We start from the raw sequence: 21,781 nt of genomic DNA, 5'->3' as shown, positions 1-21,781 counted from the left end.
ACAAAACTGCCAAAGAAAACCATGCATACCGTTCAGTAAGCCTCTTTGAGCTATATCCCTGACAATTCCCTCTGCCTGGATTGCCAAGGGGATACATCTTCATTCTCCTCTGCTACTTGGCTTATGTCACTATCATGTGGGCCCATCGAAGTGGGCTTAAGTTGTTAAGTTGCACAGCCACGAAGTGTTAGACTTTTTAAATATTTTCTGCCCAGGCCTTCCTTTGTATATAACAGCATACATTTGTAAATAGCTGATCTGGGTAAGGGCCTCCCGACTTTTTGCCCACAAAGATTAAGCTCCATTTATTGTTATGTTAGTACAGTATTATAACCAAATGGAAAAACCAGAATAAAAATATAATTAGTCCTAATATAACTTAGGTTGTAAAAAGTTATTTGTATTATAAGAAAGCTAAAAGAATAGCTAATGTATGTACATAATTACTGCTTCTACAGAAATTGTCAAAGAACTTCTACCAACAGTACATTAACTTCCAGGGGAAATAAGAATAATCTGCATCAGCCTTCAACAACAAATGAAGTACACATCCAAATGTCGATACCTTGCATACTGAGCTGAATAGCCCTGCGGAGATCTGCTTCTTCATCTTCCATGTCAATTTCTTGGCGACTTAGAGCCAGAGCCCTCTGCAAATCTTCCTCATCTTCATCTAACATGGTTGACCCATCATTTGCTTCTAAGACTCGTTCCAGATCTGTTTTCTGGACTCTAAAGAACAAAAACAGATAGTAACTGCAGATCAGTCTTCTATTTTAAATAAAACACAGAGACACTTATAAACGAAAGATTTTTTTTAGTAATTTTTTTAAGATTTTATTTTTAAGTAATCTCTACACCCAACATGGGGCTCGAACTTAGGTTTTGTTTTTTTAAGTAATCTCTACATCCAATGTGGGGTTTGAACTCACAACCCTGCAATCAAGAGTCCCATGCTCTACTGACTGAGCCAGCCAGTTGCCCCCAAAGAGTTTATGTAAGTCAAAAATTACACATTTTCTGGCAGATAATCTAATAATATGAAGATTGTGTTGTGATGTGCATCTAAGCTAATTAAGTAATTCAAAGCGTTGATTCAAGTTTGAACAAAAAAACTTCACTAAAAATAAAAGAGAGCTAAAAAAAAAAATCACCAATAAAAGGACCACACATCCAATGTAAGCATGAAAATGTAACTCTTGGGGCACCTGGCTGACTTAGTAGAGCATGCAACTCTTGACCTCAGGGTTGTGAGTTCAAGTCTCACACTAGATGCAGAGATTACTTAAAAAAACAAAATCTTTAAAAAGAAAAAGAAAAAGAAAGTGCAATTCTTGTAATGAAATACTAACATATACTCCATACTGCAGGCTTAATTTTACCTCTGTTCTTTTAGTTGTGCTAATTCTTCTCCAATGAGTTTTGGTCTATGCATCTGTTGGACCCTGATCATCTGTAAAAGTTGGTCAGCTTCACAATCTGGCAGATCACCCTTAACAACAAATATAGAATAACCTAAAAAAAAGGTAAAAATAAACTAAAACAGCTAGTAAGAGATTAAAAATAGGTTAAAATGATAGTAGATGGAAAGGTAGCACAGTAGAGTGGAAAGAATACAAGCCGAAGAGTGAGAAAGACCTGGGTACAAACAATGTCTCTTACACTTACTGGCAGGGTGATCTAGGACAAACTACTGAAAGTCTCTAAGCCCCACTTTCTTCATCTGTAAGACAGGAATAGCCATCTCATAGAGTGACTGTGAGGAATAAATGAAATAATGTCTACAAAGGGCCCTACCAAAAGAGTGTGTGAAGCAAGGAGACTACTCACTAAATGGTAACAGAGAGGCAGGTAAAGGAGTGGGGAAGAGCAAGGAATGTGGAATCAGATGGCCAGGGTTTTGGTCCTAGCTCTTCCAATTCCAAGACTGAGCATGGTCTTTGGTAAATCACTTTACCCAGCTATGTCTTGGTTTATGCAATTGTTAAACTGATGATACTGGTACCTTCCTCAGAGGGCTGTTGTGAGAATACAATCAGATAATGTGTGTAATAATGTGAAATACAGGTAAAACGAATCATCTGTAGAAACAGCTGCCCTCCCCACCCTGACACACACGCACGCACACACAACCTCGTCCTCACTGAAAACAGGAGTTGGGAAACCAACGCTCAAAATCTAGTCAAGGTGTTGCTGATATGGTTCATATTTTGAAAGAATTACACTGATTCAGTGTAATTTTTTATAAATATGATTTAAAGCCAAAGTTTTCCCAGCTAAATACTCCACACAAAAACTGAACATGGGTGGACTATACCTAAGTCATTCTAAACAATATAAGCTTTTCTACCATAAATTTTTCTTAAACTTTGGTACTTATTACTGGATATCCTTTGTGAGCATTAAAAGATAATGAAACAAATGAACAAAGATCAAAAGAACTGTTAATGGAAAAATTCAAAACAGTACATTAATATTTATTTTTTGAACAAGAACATAATATGATTAATATACTTTTTAAAAATAAGGACAAGGGCGCCTGGGTGGCTCAGATGGTTAAGCGTCTGCCTTTGGCTCAGGTCATGATCCCAGGGTCCTGGGATCGAGTCCCACATCAGGCTCTCTGCTCCTTGGGAGCCTGCTTCTCCCTCTGCCTCTGCCTCTCTCTCTCTCTGTCTCTCATGAATAAATAAATAAAATCTTTAAAAAATAATAAATAAATAAATAAAAATAAGGACAAAATGTGCTCAGAGTTCAGATGGTCTAGCATGTCTTATGACAGTAAAATTGTTCCCAGATGTTAAAGTAAATGTGTCAGCACCATGGCATTCCATGAAGAGCATCATGAAGAACAGAAACTGTCTTGTTCAGGTGGCACAGTAAATACCTCAGGTTTTATTCAAGATGTTAGCTTTCATACTAAGTATGCTGGGAAGACACTGAAGGATGAAGAGAGCAAGTGCCGTAACATGCATTACATTGTTTAAAAGGCACTCTGGGCTACTTTATCAATATAACGTACAGGAATTAGAGTACAAGAAGAGAGAGCCTGACTAAAACAGAAAACCTGAGGGACAGCATATATTGGGAGAAGAAAAATCAGTCTTTTGCAGACACGTTCAGTTTGAAATGCTTCCTGGACTTTCCAAGTGGAGATGTCAATGTGAGGAGTTTGGTGTTCAAGATAGATGTGCAGGCAGAAGATAAAAGTTTAGGAATTATGGGCATATAGATTTTTTTTAGAGATGACATCTAAAATAATGGGATAGCAACAACAACAACAATAATAGGACAGCACACAATCAAGAAATTGTCCAATTTCTTGGGACATTCTGGGTCATTTCAACCACAAGAGATTAGTAAGGGTAAGACCCACAGAAGGAATCTGAAAGAGGCCAACAAGATTTGAGGAAAACCAGAGCACAGTGACCTGGAAGCCAAGTGTGGACAGTATTTCAAGAAGGAAGGACATACTTAGGTACCAAGGTTTAGGCATAAAAGAAAAAACCTACTAGTATATGAAATCAAAGAAATAAAGATACTGTAATCCTAAATATAAATGGGAAAGAACAACATGACAAAACCAGTAGCAATAAGCATGCTAGTACCCAGACTGATCTTTCACAGCAACATAAAGGGCAAGAAACATACAAGGTAAGCCTGAAACATCTTGTCTAATGAGAAAGAAAGCCTTCAAAAAGCTACAGTGGTCATTTCAGAAACCTAGGACTCAACTTCAAAAGGCTCCCCTTGGGCCTCCTCTTGCGCTCTCATGTTAATGGCGGGTGGCGTCTGCTGAGGGGGACGCAAATAACCGCTACCGGCACAGGGAAAGTCTCCCTGCCTGCCCCACTTCCTCTCTCCGCAAGTACTCGAGCTCGCCAGCATGTCCGTGGTGCCGCCCAATCGCTCACAAACCGGCTGGCCCCGGGGGTCAACCAGTTCAGCAACAAGTACATCCAGCAGACCAAGCCCCTCACCCTGGAGCGCACCATCAACCTGTACCCTCTTACCAATTATACTTTTGGTACAAAAGAGCCCCTCTATGAGAAGGACAGCTCTGTTGCAGCCAGATTTCAACGCATGAGGGAGGAGTTTGATAAAATTGGAATGAGAAGAACTGTAGAAGGGGTTCTGATTGTACATGAGCACCGGCTACCACATGTGTTACTGCTACAGCTGGGAACAACTTTCTTCAAATTACCAGGTGGTGAACTTAACCCAGGAGAAGATGAAGTTGAAGGACTAAAACGCTTAATGACAGAGATACTGGGTCGTCAGGATGGAGTCCTGCAAGACTGGGTCATTGATGACTGCATTGGTAACTGGTGGAGACCAAATTTTGAACCTCCTCAGTACCCATATATTCCTGCACATATTACAAAACCTAAGGAACATAAGAAGTTGTTTTTGGTTCAACTTCAAGAGAAAGCCTTGTTTGCAGTCCCTAAAAATTACAAGCTTGTAGCTGCACCGTTGTTTGAATTATATGATAATGCACCAGGATATGGACCCATCATTTCTAGTCTCCCTCAGCTTCTGAGCAGGTTCAATTTTATATACAACTGAATTCCTGCACAGTGGAGAAGTAAAAGAAGCCGTCTCTGTGAGCACAGCTATACACAGTGTAGAATAAACATGGTAGAAAAGTTTTTTTTCGTTTTTATCTCTTTCCCAGTCCCTAAATTGCTACCTACTTTCTGTTGTTTGAATAGTAAAGTTAATATGAAGAACTCGATAGTGGTGTAAACAAATGTGATAATGTTTAATTTACTTTTGGTTCTACTCATACTTTTTTGTACAACATTAAAGAATATGAACTTCAAAAAAAAAAAAAAAAAGGCTCCCCTTGGTCCACATGGGACAATTTGAGTATCAATATGAATAATAATTACAATGGACTGAAACACATGAACTATGTTTTGATGGTTTAGTTTACCATGACATACAAGAAAACCCCAACTAACTGGTTACCTTTGGAGGAAGGACACTATGAAACCCAACTCATCCTAAAAAGTGATAAAAGGGAAGAACATGTATCCTGCTTTTCCCATATGAACTCTACTTCAGGGTAACCAAATCACTGATCAAAGCTTATCTATGTACAAGTATCCAGCTAATACAGGAAGGCGCAATGGGAATCTAACACCACCCTTTTGCAACCCTTAATGAAATAATCGATCTAAGAACTGATCATCAATAGTTGCTCGTATCACAAAGAGAGACAACCAGACATCAAGTGCCACACCATCTGTGAAGTGTTCCACTGTCTCCCCACCCTGCCCCCAAATTAACCTGAATCTGATCAAGCCTCAAACTCTAAAGGCCAGTCTGTTGGGTATCCAGGGCTCAGAGGAAAATAAAGATGTAATCGGCAAAATTCAGAGCATGGGAAAGAACAAATGACCCATTTTCTTAAAAAAACAAAAACAAAAACAAAAAACAAGGGAAAAAAAAAGAGAAGAGGAAACCTATAGTTAGACTTCGAAGACATATCAATCAATGCAATTAATGAACCTTATTTCAAACTGGCTAACCTGTGAAAATCCTAAGACACACCAAAGAGATTGGAGATGTGAACACTTACTGCGTTATCTGTTATTAAACATTTTACAGAGAAAATAAGATGCTCAAAATAAGCAGGGGAAAGAAAAGGGTGTAACAAGATCAGCCATGAGATAACTGTTGAAGCTGGGTAAAGGGTACATGAGAATCTATCACATTATTTTCTCTATTTGTTTGAAATTTTCAATGAAAAAGTTTTGTTCTGTTCTACATGAGGGTATAATCAACTATACCCTCAAGTAGTGAGGTCAAATAAAAGGCAGGCTGAGAATTGAATACAAATGTGAAGGTCACTGGTAACCTTGGGAAGAAGGCTTTTTTGGTGAAATGCTGGTTATGACAGTATGACTGGAATGAGCTCAAGAACAGGAGACAACACGCCAGAGGTGAGTCTAAGGGGAAAATAAAAATGGCAGGCAGCTGGACTTTCCTGGAATCAAAGAGAGGCTTTTTCTTTTTTGGTGAATAGAAATAAAAGGTTTATTTCTCTGCTGATAGGACTAATACAGAAAGGGGGTGAAGTGATCATGCAGGAAAGCGAAAGGCAAAAGCAAGAGCAAAGATCTCAAGTAGGTAAGAGGAGCTGGGATCCCGTCCCAGAGTGAACAGGTTGGTTTTGGTCAGGAGCAGGGGACAATTCACCTACTTTACTCGGCTCAACACACAGGCTGACATACAGACAAGCTGACAGATTTGCTGGTAGAAAGACAGGGAAGTTCTCTTTTCTTTTCTTTTTCAAAATTTGATTTGTCAGAGAGGGAGAGAGAGCACGCACAAGCAGGGGGAGCAGCAGGTGAGGGAGCAGGCTCCCCGCTGAGCAGGGAGCCCAATGCGGGACTTGATCCCAGGACCCCGGGATCATGACCTGAGCAGAAAGCAGGCGCTCAACCGACTGAGCCACCCAGGTGTCCCAGGAAGTTCTCTTTTAATTGCTTCTGTTTTGTCAATGGAATACAAAGGAAGGCCATAAGCTAGGAGTGAGAGAGAGGGGAGTGGTCAGAGGTTTGAAGAGAGGAACTGGGAAATAAGGATCTTGGAGAGTGACAAGTGAACTTACTACAAAAACACAGTAGGAATGTCAAGTAGCCCTAAAGGATCCTTTGAAATTTGTGATCATAAATTTAAAGCAAAACCAGTCATCTGTTTTTTTTTATGTTATCTGTAGCCATGTTCAGCTGCTCTGATGCCGGAATGGACAAGCCCAAGATCTGATTTTAACCAGGGCTTGCATTTTGTCATGAAAGTATGACAGAAGGAAGGAAAGAGGAGTTGAGGCATGCATCAGATTGATTATAATGATGGGTTACAGAAATAAGCAGGGGCAGACAGGAAGTAAGGATGGAAGGGGAACGTTTGGGTAGGGTTTATTTTTATTTTTTTAAAAGATTGTATTTATTTATTTATTTGAGAGAGAGAATGAGAGAGAGCATGAGAGGGGTGAGGGTCAAAGGGAGAAGCAGACCCCCTGCTGAGCAGGGAGCCCGACGTGGGACTCGATCCCAGGACTCCAGGATCATGACCTGAGCCGAAGGCAGTGGCCCAACCAACTGAGCCACCCAGGCGTCCCTGGGTAGGGTTTAAAGAATTGTTGGATACAGACAACAGAGAAAATATGGTATAAAAATAGAAGGCGACTGTCAAAGAGTAAAATGCCTGTGATTGGGATTTGACGGTGGTACAGTTATTGGTAATGGCAAGGCAAAAGGGAAGAAAATGATCTTTGAAAATAAAAAGCAAGGTACTGAATTGGGTGAATTTTTGATGTAGAAATCACTTAAGAATGATAAAAGGAGTTCAAGTTGAGAGAACAGCGAGTCAGACTAAAAATCTTCTGTGGAAAAGGAGGATCACAGATGAATGCAAAAGAGCAGGAGGGAGGGTTTACTCTAGTGTCAGGTGTTTTATTTTAGTTTTTTAATTTTTTTTTTTTTGTGTGTGTGTGTGTGTGGTATTTTAAAAGAGCTGGAGTTTTAAGTGAAAGATAGTGGCCTAGGAGGGGCAAGGAGAAGCAAGAAGAATACTCACCCCCCACTCTTAGCCCTTGGGGTCTGTGGGGTCTGGAAGGAAAAAGAGCCATCACTTAGTGGGGCTGCTAAGGAAGCAGCATCCTCAGGTGAGGGCGAAGTGTCAGTGAAAATTCTGCCCGGATGGTGTCACCCAAATCATAGATTAAAGTTCACCAAGATGATTTCACTGCCATAAAAACAGTTATTTTTATACTTAGACCTAATAGAGCTAGTTTTATTTAGCTACTTTGAAAGATAACATTATAAAAATGTCAGTCTTTATTTACCTTCCTGTTGTAATTGAGCCAAGAAAAGTGCAAGGTATGTGTCTGATATTAATTCTGGACCCGTCAAGAGAGAATTCAAGTTGAACCACTGGAAAAAAATTGTAAATATTTAAGTTAATGCACATTATAAGTAATAAGGAACTTCCATATGTTAAAAATAAACATAACCCATCTAAACTTACAAAGACTATCTAAATACCGAAAACACTGTAAAACCAAGATTTTTTTAAAGTAATTAAGTATTGTGATTTTTAAAAACTGAAATAGGTGTTGCAGATTTATCAGTATTAAATGCTGATAAATGTTTTAAAATGTTTTAAAATAAAAATGTTTTAAAAATAAAATTTTGCTTTAAGTCATTTTTTTTTTTTTAAAGATTTTTACTTATTCAACAGAGAGAAACACAGTGAGAGAGGGAACACAAGCAGGGGGAGTGGGAGAGGGAGAAGCAGGCTTCCCACGGAGCAGGGAGCCCGATGAGGGGCTCGATCCCAGGACCCTGGGATCATGACCTGAGCTGAAGGCAGATGCTTAACGACTAAGCCACCTAGGCACCCCTAAGTCATAAATTTTAAATCTCCCACTCCCAAAAAGAGTATAGAAATTGATAGTACTTTAACGTATCTTTATTGATAGGTGTAATTAAATCTTTTTTCAAGGTATCAGCCCCAAAAAATCCTAATCACATTATACTGAAGAAAAATGAAACTACACAAAATTTTCCCACTGCTGATTAATTTTGGTCAAAAGATTTCAGGGGTGCCTGGGTGGCTCAGTCAGTTAAGCGTCCAACTCTTGGTTTCAGCTCAGGTTATGATCTCAGGGTCATGAGACTGAGCCCCATGTTGGGCTCCAGGCTCAGTGCAGAGTCTGCTCAAGGATTCTCTCTCCCTCTGCCCCCCCCTGCTCCTGTGTGCGCTCTCCCTCCCTCTTGCTCTCTTTTTTTTTTTTTTTTTTTTATTCATATTTTTTTTTTTTTTTTTTGACAGACTATGAATCAGGTCAAAAAACGGGAGTGGCTGGATCGAGTCCCGCATCGGGCTCCCTGCTTGGCGGGGAGTCTGCTTCTCCCTCTGACCCTCCCCCCTCTCGTGGGCTCTCCCACCCCCTTTCTGTCAAATAAATAAATAAAATCTTTTTTAAAGATTTTATTTATTTATTTGACAGAGAGAGAATGAGAGAGCACATGAGAGGGGGGAGGGTCAGAGGGAGAAGCAGACTCCCCGCCAAGCAGGGAGCCCGATGCGGGACTCGATCCAGGGACTCCAGGATCATGACCTGAGCCGAAGGCAGTCGCTTAACCAACTGAGCCACCCAGGCGCCCCCCCCTCTTGCTCTCTTAAATAAATAAAATATAAAAATATTTCAATTGTGAGAAAACTAGACATTCTAGGAAGAGAATTTATAATTGCCAACTGATTTTACAAACATCACTAAGCCACTATCACATGTAATTAAAATCATTTAGTCACTACTTCATAGGACTCCTAATTTAACCCACAAGATACAGAAGTTTCAAAAATTACTGTCAGCATCATGACCAATTGCTTTTCCTTGATTTTGACAGAGATAATGCTTTTCCAGTCATTCATTTCTCCAAAGACAACATGCAGATGGCCAACAGACACATGAAAAGATGCTCAACATCACTCATCACAGAAATGCATATCAAAACTACCATGAGATAGCAGCTGTCAGAATGGCTAAAATCAAAAACACAAGAAACAGCAAGTGTTGGCAAGGATGTGGCGAAAGAGGAACCCTCATGCTCTGCTGGTGGGAATGCAAACTGGTGCAGCCACTGCAGAGAACAGTATGGAGGTTCCTCAAAAAATTAAAAATACAACTACCCTACAATCCAGTAATTCCACTACTGGGTATTTACCCAAAGAATGCCAAAACACTACTTTGAAAAGATATATGTACTTCTATGTTTACTGCACCATTATTTACAATAGCCAAATTATGGAAGCAGCCCAAGTGTCCACCAACAGATGAATAGCTAAAGATAGAAGACACACACACACATACACACAGAGGAATATTACTCAGCCATAAAAAAGAATGAAATCTTGGGGCACCTGGGGGAGCTCAGTCGTTTAAGCCTCTGATTCTTGATTTTGGCTCAGGTCATGATCTGAGGGTCAAGAGATCAAGCCCTGAGTCGGGCTCTGAGCTTAGCTCAGAGTCTGCTTAAGATTCTCTCTCCCTCCCCCTCTGATCCTCCCCCCCCAACTCATGCTCTCTCTCTAAATAAATGAATCTTAAAAAAAAAAAATGAAATCTTGCCATTTGCCACAACATGGATGGATCTAGAGAGCATAATGCTAAGTGAAATAAGTCAGAGAAAGACAAATAATGTATGATTTCATTCATATGTGGAATTTAAGAAACAGAACAAAGGAACAGAGAAAAAAGAGACAACCCAAAAAAAACAGACTCTTAACTACAGAGAACAAATTGATGGTTACCACAGGGGAGGTCGGTGGGGGATGGGTGAAATAGGTGAAGGAGATGAAGAATACACTTATTGTGATGAGCACTGAGTAACCTTCAGACTTGTTGAATCACTACATTGTACACCTGAAACTAATATAACACTGTATGCTAACTATACTGGAATTAAAAACAATACACAGAAAAAAAAAAGAAACTTTTCCAGTCATCTTTTTAACTCATACAAAAGAGTGTGTAATGAAAAATATAACTATAAACAAAAAGATAAATTAGAGCCAAAGGTAAGTCAAAACATAACATTTCTTGTATTTGTCAAAGTAATTTAAAATGTGAAAATTCAGTTTTATTTATATATTTTTTTAAAAAGGTCTATTTATTTATTTGAGAGAGAGAAAGAGTGTGAGTGGGGGGAGGGGCAGAGGGAGAGAGAATGCTCAAGTGCACTCCTTGCTCAGTGGGCTGGATTTCACAAACCATGAGATCAGACTTGAGCCAAAACCAAGACTTGGACATTTAATCGACTAAGCCACCCAGGTGCCCTGAAAATTCAATTTTAAAGAACTAAAATTTTGGGGATGTCTGGGCGGCTCAGTCAGTTAAGCGTCTGCCTTTGGTTCAGGTCATGATCCCAGGGTCTTGGGACCGAGTTCCGCATTGAGTTCCTTGCTCAGCGGGGAGCCTGCTTCTCCCTCTGCTTGCCGCTCCCCCTGCTTGTGTGCTCTCTCACTCTCTTTCTCTCTCTGACAAATACGTAAATAAAATCTGAATAAAGATTTTATAAAGAACTGAAATTTTTAAAACCTCTCAAAATAATGATGTTAAGTTTACACGCAAATCAATATAAAGGAACTTCTGGGACCAAAGTCTTCAGATCTTAAAAACATCCAGTGAGGGCGCCTGGGTGGCTCAGTTGGTTGAGCGACTGCCTTCGGCTCAGGTCATGATCCTGGAGTCCCTGGATCGAGTCCCGCATCGGGCTCCCTGCTCAGCAGGGAGTCTGCTTCTCCCTCTGACCCTCCTCCCTCTCATGCTCTCTGTATCTCATTCTCTCTGTCTCAAATAAATAAATAAAATCTTTAAAAAAAAAAAAAAAAAAAAAAAAAACATCCAGTGATTACCTTATACAGAAGAAGTAAGGAATACTTGATCATATTTTTTTAAAAAAAATATAAATAAAAGCCAAAGGTTAAATAGTCTTGGCAGCGTCCTGCTGGTCTTTCCTTAGAGGTGATCCCCACTCAGGTCAGCCTCTACTACGCCACGCTGCCTTCCTTGCTCTTTGTAACTCAGGAGGGACCTTTAGAAATAACCATGTCACATGAAGCTGCTTCTAGGTGGTTGACTTATAAGATAATGGTAGGGTTTCTGCTTTCGAGTGATCGCTTATTGATTTAATCCAATGCACTCATTCTTGATTTCATTTTCTTTTTTGCTCTGTATTATTTTTAAAAACAGTTTTACGGGGATGTAACTGACATGCGAGAAACTGCACACATCTAAAATGTCCAATTTGAAGTTTAACATATCCATACACCCATGAAACCATCACCACAACCAAGAGAGTTTCTGGCGCCCCTTATGAGCCTCCTCTCTCACTGCTTCTTGCCTTCCTCATCCCCAGGAAACCACTGGTCGATCTGCTTTCTGTCCCAATAATTTGCATTTTCTAGACCTTTATGTAAATGGAACCATCTAGTATGTAGTATTTTGGGTCTGGCTTCTTTCACTCAGCTTAATTATTTTTAGATCCATCCGTGTTATTGAACATATCAAGAGTTCATTTCTTTTTATTAGATCATTTATAATAACCCTTTTTCAAAAATTCAAAATTCTAATAAAAAGGACTTTAAATAATTGTTTCAAAAGTGGTACCATGTATACAAAGATCTTTGGTAATTGTTTACAAAAATGACATCTTAGGTACATTTCTTGATCTTAAGAAAGGCTTGTTCAAGACACATTCCATGTTCTTTTTTGAAAGCAAAACAAAACAAAACAAAACAAAGGAAAAAACCCAAAACCAGAAATGACTTCACGGAGATGTATGTATTACATGGCATTTTGGCATGTGAATAATCTTTGATATGCTAAAGCTAACATGATTGAAAACTTTCACTCATGCTGGACGTTGTTTCAGGCTTCATGACACTACTATACGTTAAAACAAATCTATAAAGTCACAGTTAACTGGAAAAACATCTTTATCACATAAAAACCCACTAAAAGTAACCACATGTGTATTGTATTAAATAGAAAGTTTTTCTTATGATATAGTTAAATTGTGCAGTTGACCCTTGAACAATGTGGGGATCAGGGGTGCTGACCCATTCCACAGTTGAAAATCCACATGTAACTTTTGACTCCTCAAAAAACTCAACTACTAATAGCCTACTGGTGACCAGATGCCTTACTGCTAACATGAACAATTAACACATATTTTGTATAATGTATCATATACTGTTTTTTTTTTAAGTGGGCTCCACACCCAACATAGGGCTTGAACTCGCAACTCTGACACTAAGAGTTGCATGCTCTATGACCAGCCAGGTGCCCCTTATATATTTATTTTTACAATAAAGCTAGAGAAAAGAAAATGCTACTAAGAAAACCATACAGAAAATACATTTACAGTACTGTAAGAAAAAATCCACATATAAGTGGACCCATGTAGTTCAAACCCATGTTGTTCAAGAGTCAACTCTGTATGGCTGTTATAAATAAATCTATACGGGAAACTGACACTGTCTTTTAAAACTGCAAATCTCTATCAAGATTAAAACCGTACCACACACACACATTACTGGTAAGTTTCTTCATCTTTAAGGTACCAATCCTTTACATTTAAGTGGCAAATGGAGTGCAAAATGAGAAAAAAGGGAAGGTGAGAAATATTACCTGTTTCCCTAATTTTCTAACTGTAAACCAGTGTTCTTTGTAATTGCATATAAATGATCTTTCATTTCTAGAAAAAGAAAAAAAATACATACACAAGTTGAAATAGTAGAGTTCATATTCATTTACTTTATCTACTGGCAAGTATTATAAAAAACATTAGGATTATGCTTATAGTTAAGGATCGCTGGTTTTTAAGAAATTACAGAACAATATAAATCTCTCTGCAGATTAGTGGTGCCAGGCAAAAGTGCTGGCGTCACACAGCATTTAAGGATCAGCTCTGTGCTGTGCTGTCGGACACTGAGGTGTGGGGGAGGCTCAGTGGGCAGATGTGCACGGACATCCCCAAAAGATTTAATAGGAAACTCTGAGGGAATGAAACAGGAAGCATCACAACAGAAACATTCAAAATATACTTTTATCCTTTAATAAATTATAATTTTAAAAATCAAATTTAGGAAAAGCAAAAAAAAAAAAGTCTTACATGGGATCGATCCTGAGCCTCTGATACTCCGGACTGTTGAAGAGAATTAGTTCTAAACCCCAAACTTTCAAGGCATTGCTTATAACCTGTTAAAAAAATAGCAACTTTCCATGAGCTAAACCATCAATTCCAAATTTAAGTAGTATAGTCATGTCAGGTGTATAAGCAATTGTACTTTATATATAATTTTCCCCAGAAGGTTATGGTTTTTAAAAAAGTCTGTGTAGGGGCACCTGGGTGGCTCAGTCGTTAAGCGTCTGCCTTCGGCTCAGGTCATGATCCCAGGGTCCTGGGATCGAGTCCCACATCGGGCTCCCTGCTCAGCGGGAAGCCTGCTTCTCCCTCTCCCACTACCCCTGCTTGTGTTCCCTCTCTCGCTGTCTCTCTCTCTGTCAAAATAAAAAATAAAATCTTTAAAAAAAAAAAAGTCTGTGTATATAGATACACTACTAAATCCATAAAAAAAAAAAATAGCATGAAAAGAGCGCTATTTACACTAGGTTTCTGGAACATTCCCGAGAAGCACACAATTCGAGATAAAACTGCCTCAAAAATCCCGATGTACATTCTATTCAGTGGATACTATTCTTTTTTTTTTTTTTAAGATTTTATTTATTTATTCATGAGAAACACAGAGAGAGAGAGAGAGAGAGAGGCAGAGGGGGAAGAAGGAGGCTCCCAAGGAGCAGGGAGTCCGATGTGGGACTCGATCCCAGGACCCTGGGATCATGACCTGAGCCAAAGGCAGACGCTTAACCATCTGAGCCACCCAGGCGCCTACAGTGGGTACTATTCTTAAAACTAGTCCAAAATAGGGGCGCCTGGGTGGCTCAGTCGTTAAGTGTCTGCTTTCAGCTCAGGTCATGACCACAGGGTCCTGGGATCGAGCCCCACATCGAGCCCCACATCGGGCTCCCTGCTCAGCGGGAAGCCTGCTTCTCCCTCTCCCATTCCCCCTGCTTGTGTTCCCTCTCTCGCTGTCTCTCTCTCTGTCAAATAAATAAATAAGTAATCTTTAAAAAAACAACAACAAAAAACTAGTCCAATATATATGCATGATAATTTGGCTGCTACAGGTCCTGCTTTAGAAAAGTTATATTCAACTCACTACCTGGGATGTCAGTAGTGACAAAAATTTTGTCTATTAAAAGGAGTTCTTCCTGGGAGTTTAAACGGAAGCTTTCAGAATTTAAGCTTCTATTACCATGGGTTTATAATCTGTTGGGGAAAAAAAAAACCCCACAGAAAACAAATCTGATTACTCCAAACTGAGAAAACAAGAAGATTTCTGAGAACTCACTCTCTGCCCTCCACGGTGGCCAACACAGCAGGAAGTGAACCAGGTACCAGCACAGACACAAAGCAAACGCAACGCAGTAGGCACACGTGAGCGGGCGCCAAGGGCAGCACTGCATGCACAGACACTGGCGGGTGCTGGGCCTGCCCCGGCCTCTTCCAGCTCTGCGGCAGCCGCGGCGGGCTGCAGTCCCCCACGGAGCGCTGGGCGGAAATGCCGCTGCATGAGGAGTCCAGCAGGACAGCACAGGGGAGTGCAACAGAGGTATTTGTAGGAACAGGCTGCTCATGAGAGGTTCTGAAAGAACTCTGGACACACCTCCCAGGGGTCAGAAACAGAATGAAAGACCCACAGATAAAAGGATCTCACAAGTACATGTACAATTACCCTCAGAATTCAGGGGGAGATGTAAGTTTCAAAATAAGAAAACAAGCAAAGGCCTTAGACCATAATAAAGGAATCCAATCCTGGTAGGTGGATTTAAATGGTAGGTAGGGAGGTGTTGCATTTTCTCAAATTTACACAAGTAGTAAGTTTGAAATACTGTGACTTATTGGAATTATGGTTATCAGCATCCAGATGTAAATTAAATAGTCTCCTTTCAAAAAGCCCTACTCTAAAAATGAAGGTTCTGGGGCGCTTGGGTAGCTCAGTCGGTTAAGCGTCTGACTCTTGATCTCAACTCAGGTCTTGATCTCAGGGTCGTGAGTTCAAGCCTCGCATTGGGATCCAGGCTGGGCGTGGAGCCTACTTAAATAAAATAAAATAAAATAAAATAAAATAAAATAAAATAAAATAAAATAAAATAAAATGAAGGTTCTACAATCCTAACTTTCATGTTTATCTCTACAAAAATCTAGTATTCTAGAGTATAATCTTACACGTTTTCTCAGTTTTTTTCCTTGTGCTCTATAGCTCATTTTTTTTTTTTTTAAGATTTTATTTATTTGATAGAGAGAGACACAGCGAGAGAGGGAACACAAGCGGGGGGAGTGGGAGAGGGAGAAGCAGGCTTCCCGCGGAGCAGGGAGCCCGATGCGGGGCTCGATCCCAGAACCCTGGGATCAGGACCTGAGCTGAAGGCAGTCACTTAACGACTCAGCCACCCAGGCGCCCCTCTATAGCTCATTTTTATTTTTTTTAATAATCTTATACTCCTTGACACTATCTATTGGAGGACTTTCTGAAGGTCGTTATCATTACAGTGACCATGAAAGGCTGTGAAAAGATAGTCACATCAATCATATCCTCAGCTTGAACAGGGACTGGGACATAAACAACCCTTAGTACACGCTTGTGACTACTTACTTGAATAGAGAAAAAACCACTGTCATCCATATTTCCAGAAGGCTGCTGTTTAATTTAGATAGGTAGTTGAGGTGGGAGTTGAGGGTGGGGAGAGAAGGATAAAAACTGTCATTAGTGTGCATATTTAAAATAACATCTTGTGCATTCCCATTTATACAGTCAAGAGCACAGTTATAATTACAAGTCAGAGCCCCATAAGGAAGAATGGTGCATCCTTTTCTAAACAGTACCCACATTTAAAAAAAAAACATGATTTAGTGAGTTTAAAATCAGTACCTGTAAAAATGTGCGATAGTCTTCACTAGTAACTCCTCCTTCTGCCATTCTCATCCTTTCCTCTTCATCTAGCTGATGTGCAATTGAAGATAATTCCACAGGGCTAAAATATTCTCCTTGCAACAGATTATTCAAGCAATGTTGAGCACAAAGTGAGCCTTCTTGCTAATATTTCCAAAAGAAAAAATTCAAATGTGACTCGTTAAACAGATTTGTACAGTAGCTTCCTCTAAAGAGGAATTTAATCATTAACTTAATGCAGCCAAACTGAACCTTTTTGGCTTTAGATAAGCATGATTAACATAAGTGCATGAGTTTTTATTTGTTAACACTTATAATTTTACCATTAATGAAACTATAATTATTTAGTTATATGATCAAAAACTTAAGAATGATTTATATTAAACAAATATTTTTCTATCAGATATGCCAAATTTCACACTTTACTAGAAATTACTCTATAAAAAATATTAGCACTTCTCATTTTCAGTACCTAAGATACATACATCTTTGGAGGTTCCATGGCAAATTAAACATGCTGAAATGGAATTTTAACCCCTAGAGCATTTGTATTCTTTTAACAAGACAATCTACTCAATCTAAATGCTTACTCAAGGAACTTGAAATCAATGAACAAAAGAATCTCAAGAACTGATACAGGTAAGAAAGATCCCATTTGACGTTAATGAAGACTTGTAGCTAACAAAGCCAAGGTTCTCTTCCGGAAACTCGGCGCAAAATGTATATGTAGTACGGTACAATGAGCAAAACTTCCAAAAACCACCCCTGGAGCTCATTTCCAGACAAGCCAGCAAGGAGAGCTGCATCCAAGCAACCATGGGATCATTGGGATCACCGGCTTCCTACGTGGGGGGTGGAGGGAGTACAATTTCCCATGGGCCCCAGGGTTTTCAAGTGCTCGGCAGCTGGCTCTCACACAACTGGCACCCCAAATCTAAATCCAAGTTGCCTGGCACTGAGCAGTCTGCCTATCACCCTGCTCCCCACAACAATGCCACCTTCCCACACTTGCCTTATAAAAAGGGAGATTCACTGGCAGATGAGATCCCTTCCTGTGAACACAGACCCCTCTGCAGGATGATGGCAGAAGATGAGAACACTTTTCTTCTGCTAACCCTGGCCCTCTAAGTTCTCCTTTTCCCCAGTATCTATGCCTTAATCCAGCCTGTCTTACCTTGTGCAATTTGTTCTGAGCTATGTTACTCAACAGACGATGACCCCAAAGAGCAACACCTGGCAAGACACATATTTTTCCTGATGAATTAATTTTCTAGGAACAAAATTCAGCTTCTGAAGATGATACAGGGTATATGTACACGACAAATAGGAAGGGAGCACTGAGACAGTCTGAGTGTGAGACAGGGGACCGAGATAAGCTTATCTTCATATTTTGGTACAGAATAAGTAGCCTGAAGCTGAAGACACAATCTCTCTCTCAAGTCACAGCCACATAGTGAGAGAGAACTTGTCTCTATCTTTTTTCCTTCTACTGTATTCCTGCTGCCAGAAAGCAACTCCCTCTGAATAATACAATGTGAATTGAAGGGACACACAGACATCCTACTAATATTCTACTGAAAAATGGGCAAGACAAATAAGTACTCACAAGAAGATAGCCAAATGGCTAAAAAACACAAAAAGATGCTCCACTTCATTAACCATCAGGGAATGATATATTAAAACCACAATATGTTATTCCTATACACTCTCCAAAATGGCTGAAATGTTGGAGATTAGAGACATTAAAACTACTGTATACTACTGATAGACATGTAAATTAGTACAACCACTCTGGAAAACTATTTGGGGTATCTACTGAAGCTTAACATATACCAACCCTATGATCTAGCAATTCCACTACTAGGCCATAATGCCAACAACAGAAATGTAAATATACATTCATCAAAAAACATCTATAAAAATGTTCATAGAAGCATTGTTCATAATGTTCCCAACCTAAACCACCCAGATGCCCATCACAGTAGACTGGGTAAATTGTGTTATATTCACAAGGGAATACTATATGACAATGAGAATGAATTAACTACAACTACCTGCAACAATATGGATGAATCAATGTTACAGAAGACAGACTCAAGGGGCACCTGGGTGGCTCAGTTGGTTAAGTGTCCGACTCTTCATTTCAGCTCAGGTCATGATCTCAGGGTCATGGGATCAAGCCCTACATTGGGCTCCACGCTCAGCAGAGTCTGCTTGAGATTCTCTCTCCCTCTCCCTCTGCCCTTCCCCTTGCTCGCTCTCTCTAAATAAATCTTAAAAAAAAAAAAAAAAGACGACAGACTCAAGAGAGTACACATTATATGATTCTATTTACAAAAGCTCAAAAACAGGCAAAACTAAACTCTGATGTTAGAATTCAGGATAGTGATTACCCTTGCAGGGGTGAAGGTACGGCAGAGGGAAAGTATCTGGAAGAGGGCCTAAAGGGAGCTTATAGAATGCAGGTAAATGTTTTGTTACCTGATCTAAGAACTATGTACACATGTGTTTTCACTTTGTGAGACCTCACTGAGCTGTACTCTGATGATCTGTGTGCCCCTAACATGTGACTGTTACACGTAAAAAAATTCAAATAACAACAAAAAGACCTCTTCTAAGATACAGCTATTTCACATATCAAGAGCTACCTACTATGGTGACCAGACACTGGATTTTCTGGTAACAATTCTAAGGCAAATTTTCTGTCCGGCTGTCAGGATACATGCCTCAACTTGGTACTCTCAAACTACTCACATTTAATACATAGATTGAAATTGTGAATCCAACTATTTGTTTAAAAATCTCTCTATAAAAAAGCTTTGAAATACAAAAAGATAAGCACTTAAAATCAAACTTTGTCTAAGTAAAACTGTACTGCTATAGGAAATATCAAGTTCTGTACTTCTAATACAATTTAATGGAAGAAAAGAACAAATTGTTCAGTCCAAATTTAAAATCATTTTTTAAAGTCACAAGATGAATCAAATTCTATATGAACCAAAAAAAATTGTACAAGGGCCCCACCTAAGATTATGCATTCCCTGCGCCCAACTTATCCCCACCCTCCTCTTTCTCACGGAGCTTTAACCAAAGTTGGATAGAAGTTTATCTGTGCCATAGTCAAATTTCAGCAGTATTGAAATTCCATGATTTCAGGCCCAGACTTATTGTGTTGGGATCAGAGGATGAACAAACTGTAGGTTCAGCTTTACCAAGATATTTTATTTTACTTTTTTTAAGATTTTATTTATTTATTTGAGAGAGAGAAAGCACAGGGCAGAGGAAGAGGGAAAAGCAGACTCCCCGCCGAGCAGGGAGCCCCACGCAGGGCTCGATCCCAGGACCCTGAGATGATGACCTGAGCCGAAGGCAGACGCTTAACCAACTGAGCCACCCAGGTGCCCCTACCAAGATACCACAAATGGTAACTGTAACCACATCATTCCCTCACTGTCCCCAAAGTCTTTAGGACCAACCTGCAACTAGTTCAAATTCCCCGAGATACTACTGATTACAACAAGTTACAACAGAAACCAGGCATAAACCTAAGGGTGTGTGCTCAGAAATGGTCTAACCTAAAGGACCACACAATCAACCTAGCAGATCTTCATCTCATCTCAGTGATGGTAAGGTCTCACCCCCTATTATGAGGTTCAGCAAACACAACTGAATAACAATAACCAGCATGTCTATATTGCTGGCCAGGAAGCATTCCAAGTGCTTATAACTGAGGTAGACACTTTATTATCCTCACACCACAGAGGAGGAAACTGGAGCAGAGAGTCAGAATAAGTAACTTGCCCAAGATTGTACGGGTAGTAAATGGCAGAGCTGGGATTCAAGGCCAGGCAGAAGTTTCATGTCTATAACATTACTACTTCCTCAGGGCACTCGTTTGGAATTTGGTTATTCCTAAACCTCAAATATCCTAAGACAATTAGAAACCAACAATCACCAAAGGGCAAAATGAGTATCATAGTCAAAGCTCAGCATCTTTTAAGTATTTTCATTAATTTTAAACACAATCCCAACAAGTCTGATTATCATCCTCAGTTCACATTACATTAAAAATACCAATTGAGATGGCACAGTGACAGTACCAAGAGCAGGCAGCAAGAGAAATGTTAACAAAAATGACAGAAAGCAGATACCAGAACCAAAACAAAAACCAAAACACCCAGCAGTTAGTGGCCATTTAGCATTAGGATTTAAGTTAGGGGTTGGCAAACTCTAGCCTATAAGCCAAATACAACCTGCTCCAGTAGCTAAGAATGGTTTTTATGATTTTATTTATTTATTTTTTAAAGATGTTTTTATTTATTTTAGAGATAGCAAGCACGCATGTGAGAGGGGAGCAGGGGTGGGGGGAGAGGGAGAAAGGACCTGAAGCAGACTCCATGCTCAGTATGAAGCCCCATGCAAGACTGGACCCCACAACCCCTGAGATCATGACCTGAGCTGAAACCAAGAGCCAGATGCTTAACGGACTGAGCTACCCAGGTGCCCTGGTTTTTATGATTTTAGATGGTTGGATAACACACCCATACACACATACAAACAAGAATACATGAGAGACCACATATAACCTGCAAAGCCTAAAATATTTACAGAAAAATTATTTACTTTAATAAATAGCACCATACACATCTTAGAAGCTCAAGAAACTCTTGAGTCAATAAAATATTTATTGAGCAATTACTATGTGCCAGGCGCTATCTTAGGCACTGGGGACAGATCACCAAACAACTGTTAAGTTTATATTCTAACTTAAAAAAGGACACTCAAAGTGATAACTCTGAAAACGGGGAAACCAACATCCCAAGAGGAAGTAGCTGCAAGGCCTGTTGTAGGCAGGTATCTCTACGTACACAGCTTCCTTAGAACCAAAGCTAGTTCTCCGGCTCTAGCAAAGGTTAAATGTGTGTGGCAGAGGGGAAGGGAGTGTGCTAGAAAATGGCTTATTACGCTAAAACATTCCCAGAATGGACTGTATATGAGATCAACAATGGGCCCTATGGTTACAGGTGCTTTCCATTCTTGAAATATGCCCCCAAAATCTTACCAGCCTCATCTATAAAGTACATTTAAGTTGATGATAAAGGTAAATTGTACTTATTTATTTGACAGAGAGAGACACAGCAAGAGAGGGAACACAAGCAGGGGGAGTGGGAGAGGGAGAAGCAGG

At 39.7% G+C, this 21,781-nt stretch overlaps 2 protein-coding genes across 5 annotated transcripts in view; one reads left to right on the top strand and one right to left on the bottom strand.

Annotated features, from left to right (window-relative positions):
- Nucleotides 1-21,781, bottom strand: part of ATXN3 (ataxin 3) — a 36,748-nt gene that overhangs the window by 12,917 nt on the left and 2,050 nt on the right. For 2 of the 4 annotated variants that reach the window (XM_044917737.1, XM_021679642.1), the window contains exons 2-8: nucleotides 16,576-16,740; nucleotides 16,300-16,344; nucleotides 13,695-13,780; nucleotides 13,211-13,277; nucleotides 7,859-7,946; nucleotides 1,383-1,515; nucleotides 566-732 (exon numbers count right to left, since the gene is read on the bottom strand). In XM_044917737.1, the coding sequence (XP_044773672.1) occupies nucleotides 566-732; nucleotides 1,383-1,515; nucleotides 7,859-7,946; nucleotides 13,211-13,277; nucleotides 13,695-13,780; nucleotides 16,300-16,344; nucleotides 16,576-16,740 (751 nt within the window). The remainder of the gene's footprint in view (nucleotides 1-565; nucleotides 733-1,382; nucleotides 1,516-7,858; nucleotides 7,947-13,210; nucleotides 13,278-13,694; nucleotides 13,781-16,299; nucleotides 16,345-16,575; nucleotides 16,741-21,781) is intronic. The other 2 variants (XM_044917738.1, XM_044917739.1) reach the window with 2 other exon arrangements.
- LOC110571515 (cleavage and polyadenylation specificity factor subunit 5-like) lies at nucleotides 3,887-4,818 on the top strand. Its single transcript, XM_044917740.1, is given in 2 exon segments — nucleotides 3,887-3,932; nucleotides 3,935-4,818. Coding segments are annotated over 2 exon segments (681 nt in total). The 3' UTR covers nucleotides 4,570-4,818.

The sequence above is a fragment of the Neomonachus schauinslandi genome, chromosome 9 (assembly GCF_002201575.2).
Source record: "Neomonachus schauinslandi chromosome 9, ASM220157v2, whole genome shotgun sequence".
NCBI lineage: Eukaryota > Metazoa > Chordata > Mammalia > Carnivora > Phocidae > Neomonachus > Neomonachus schauinslandi.
This window is presented reverse-complemented; position numbering and strand designations above follow the sequence as displayed.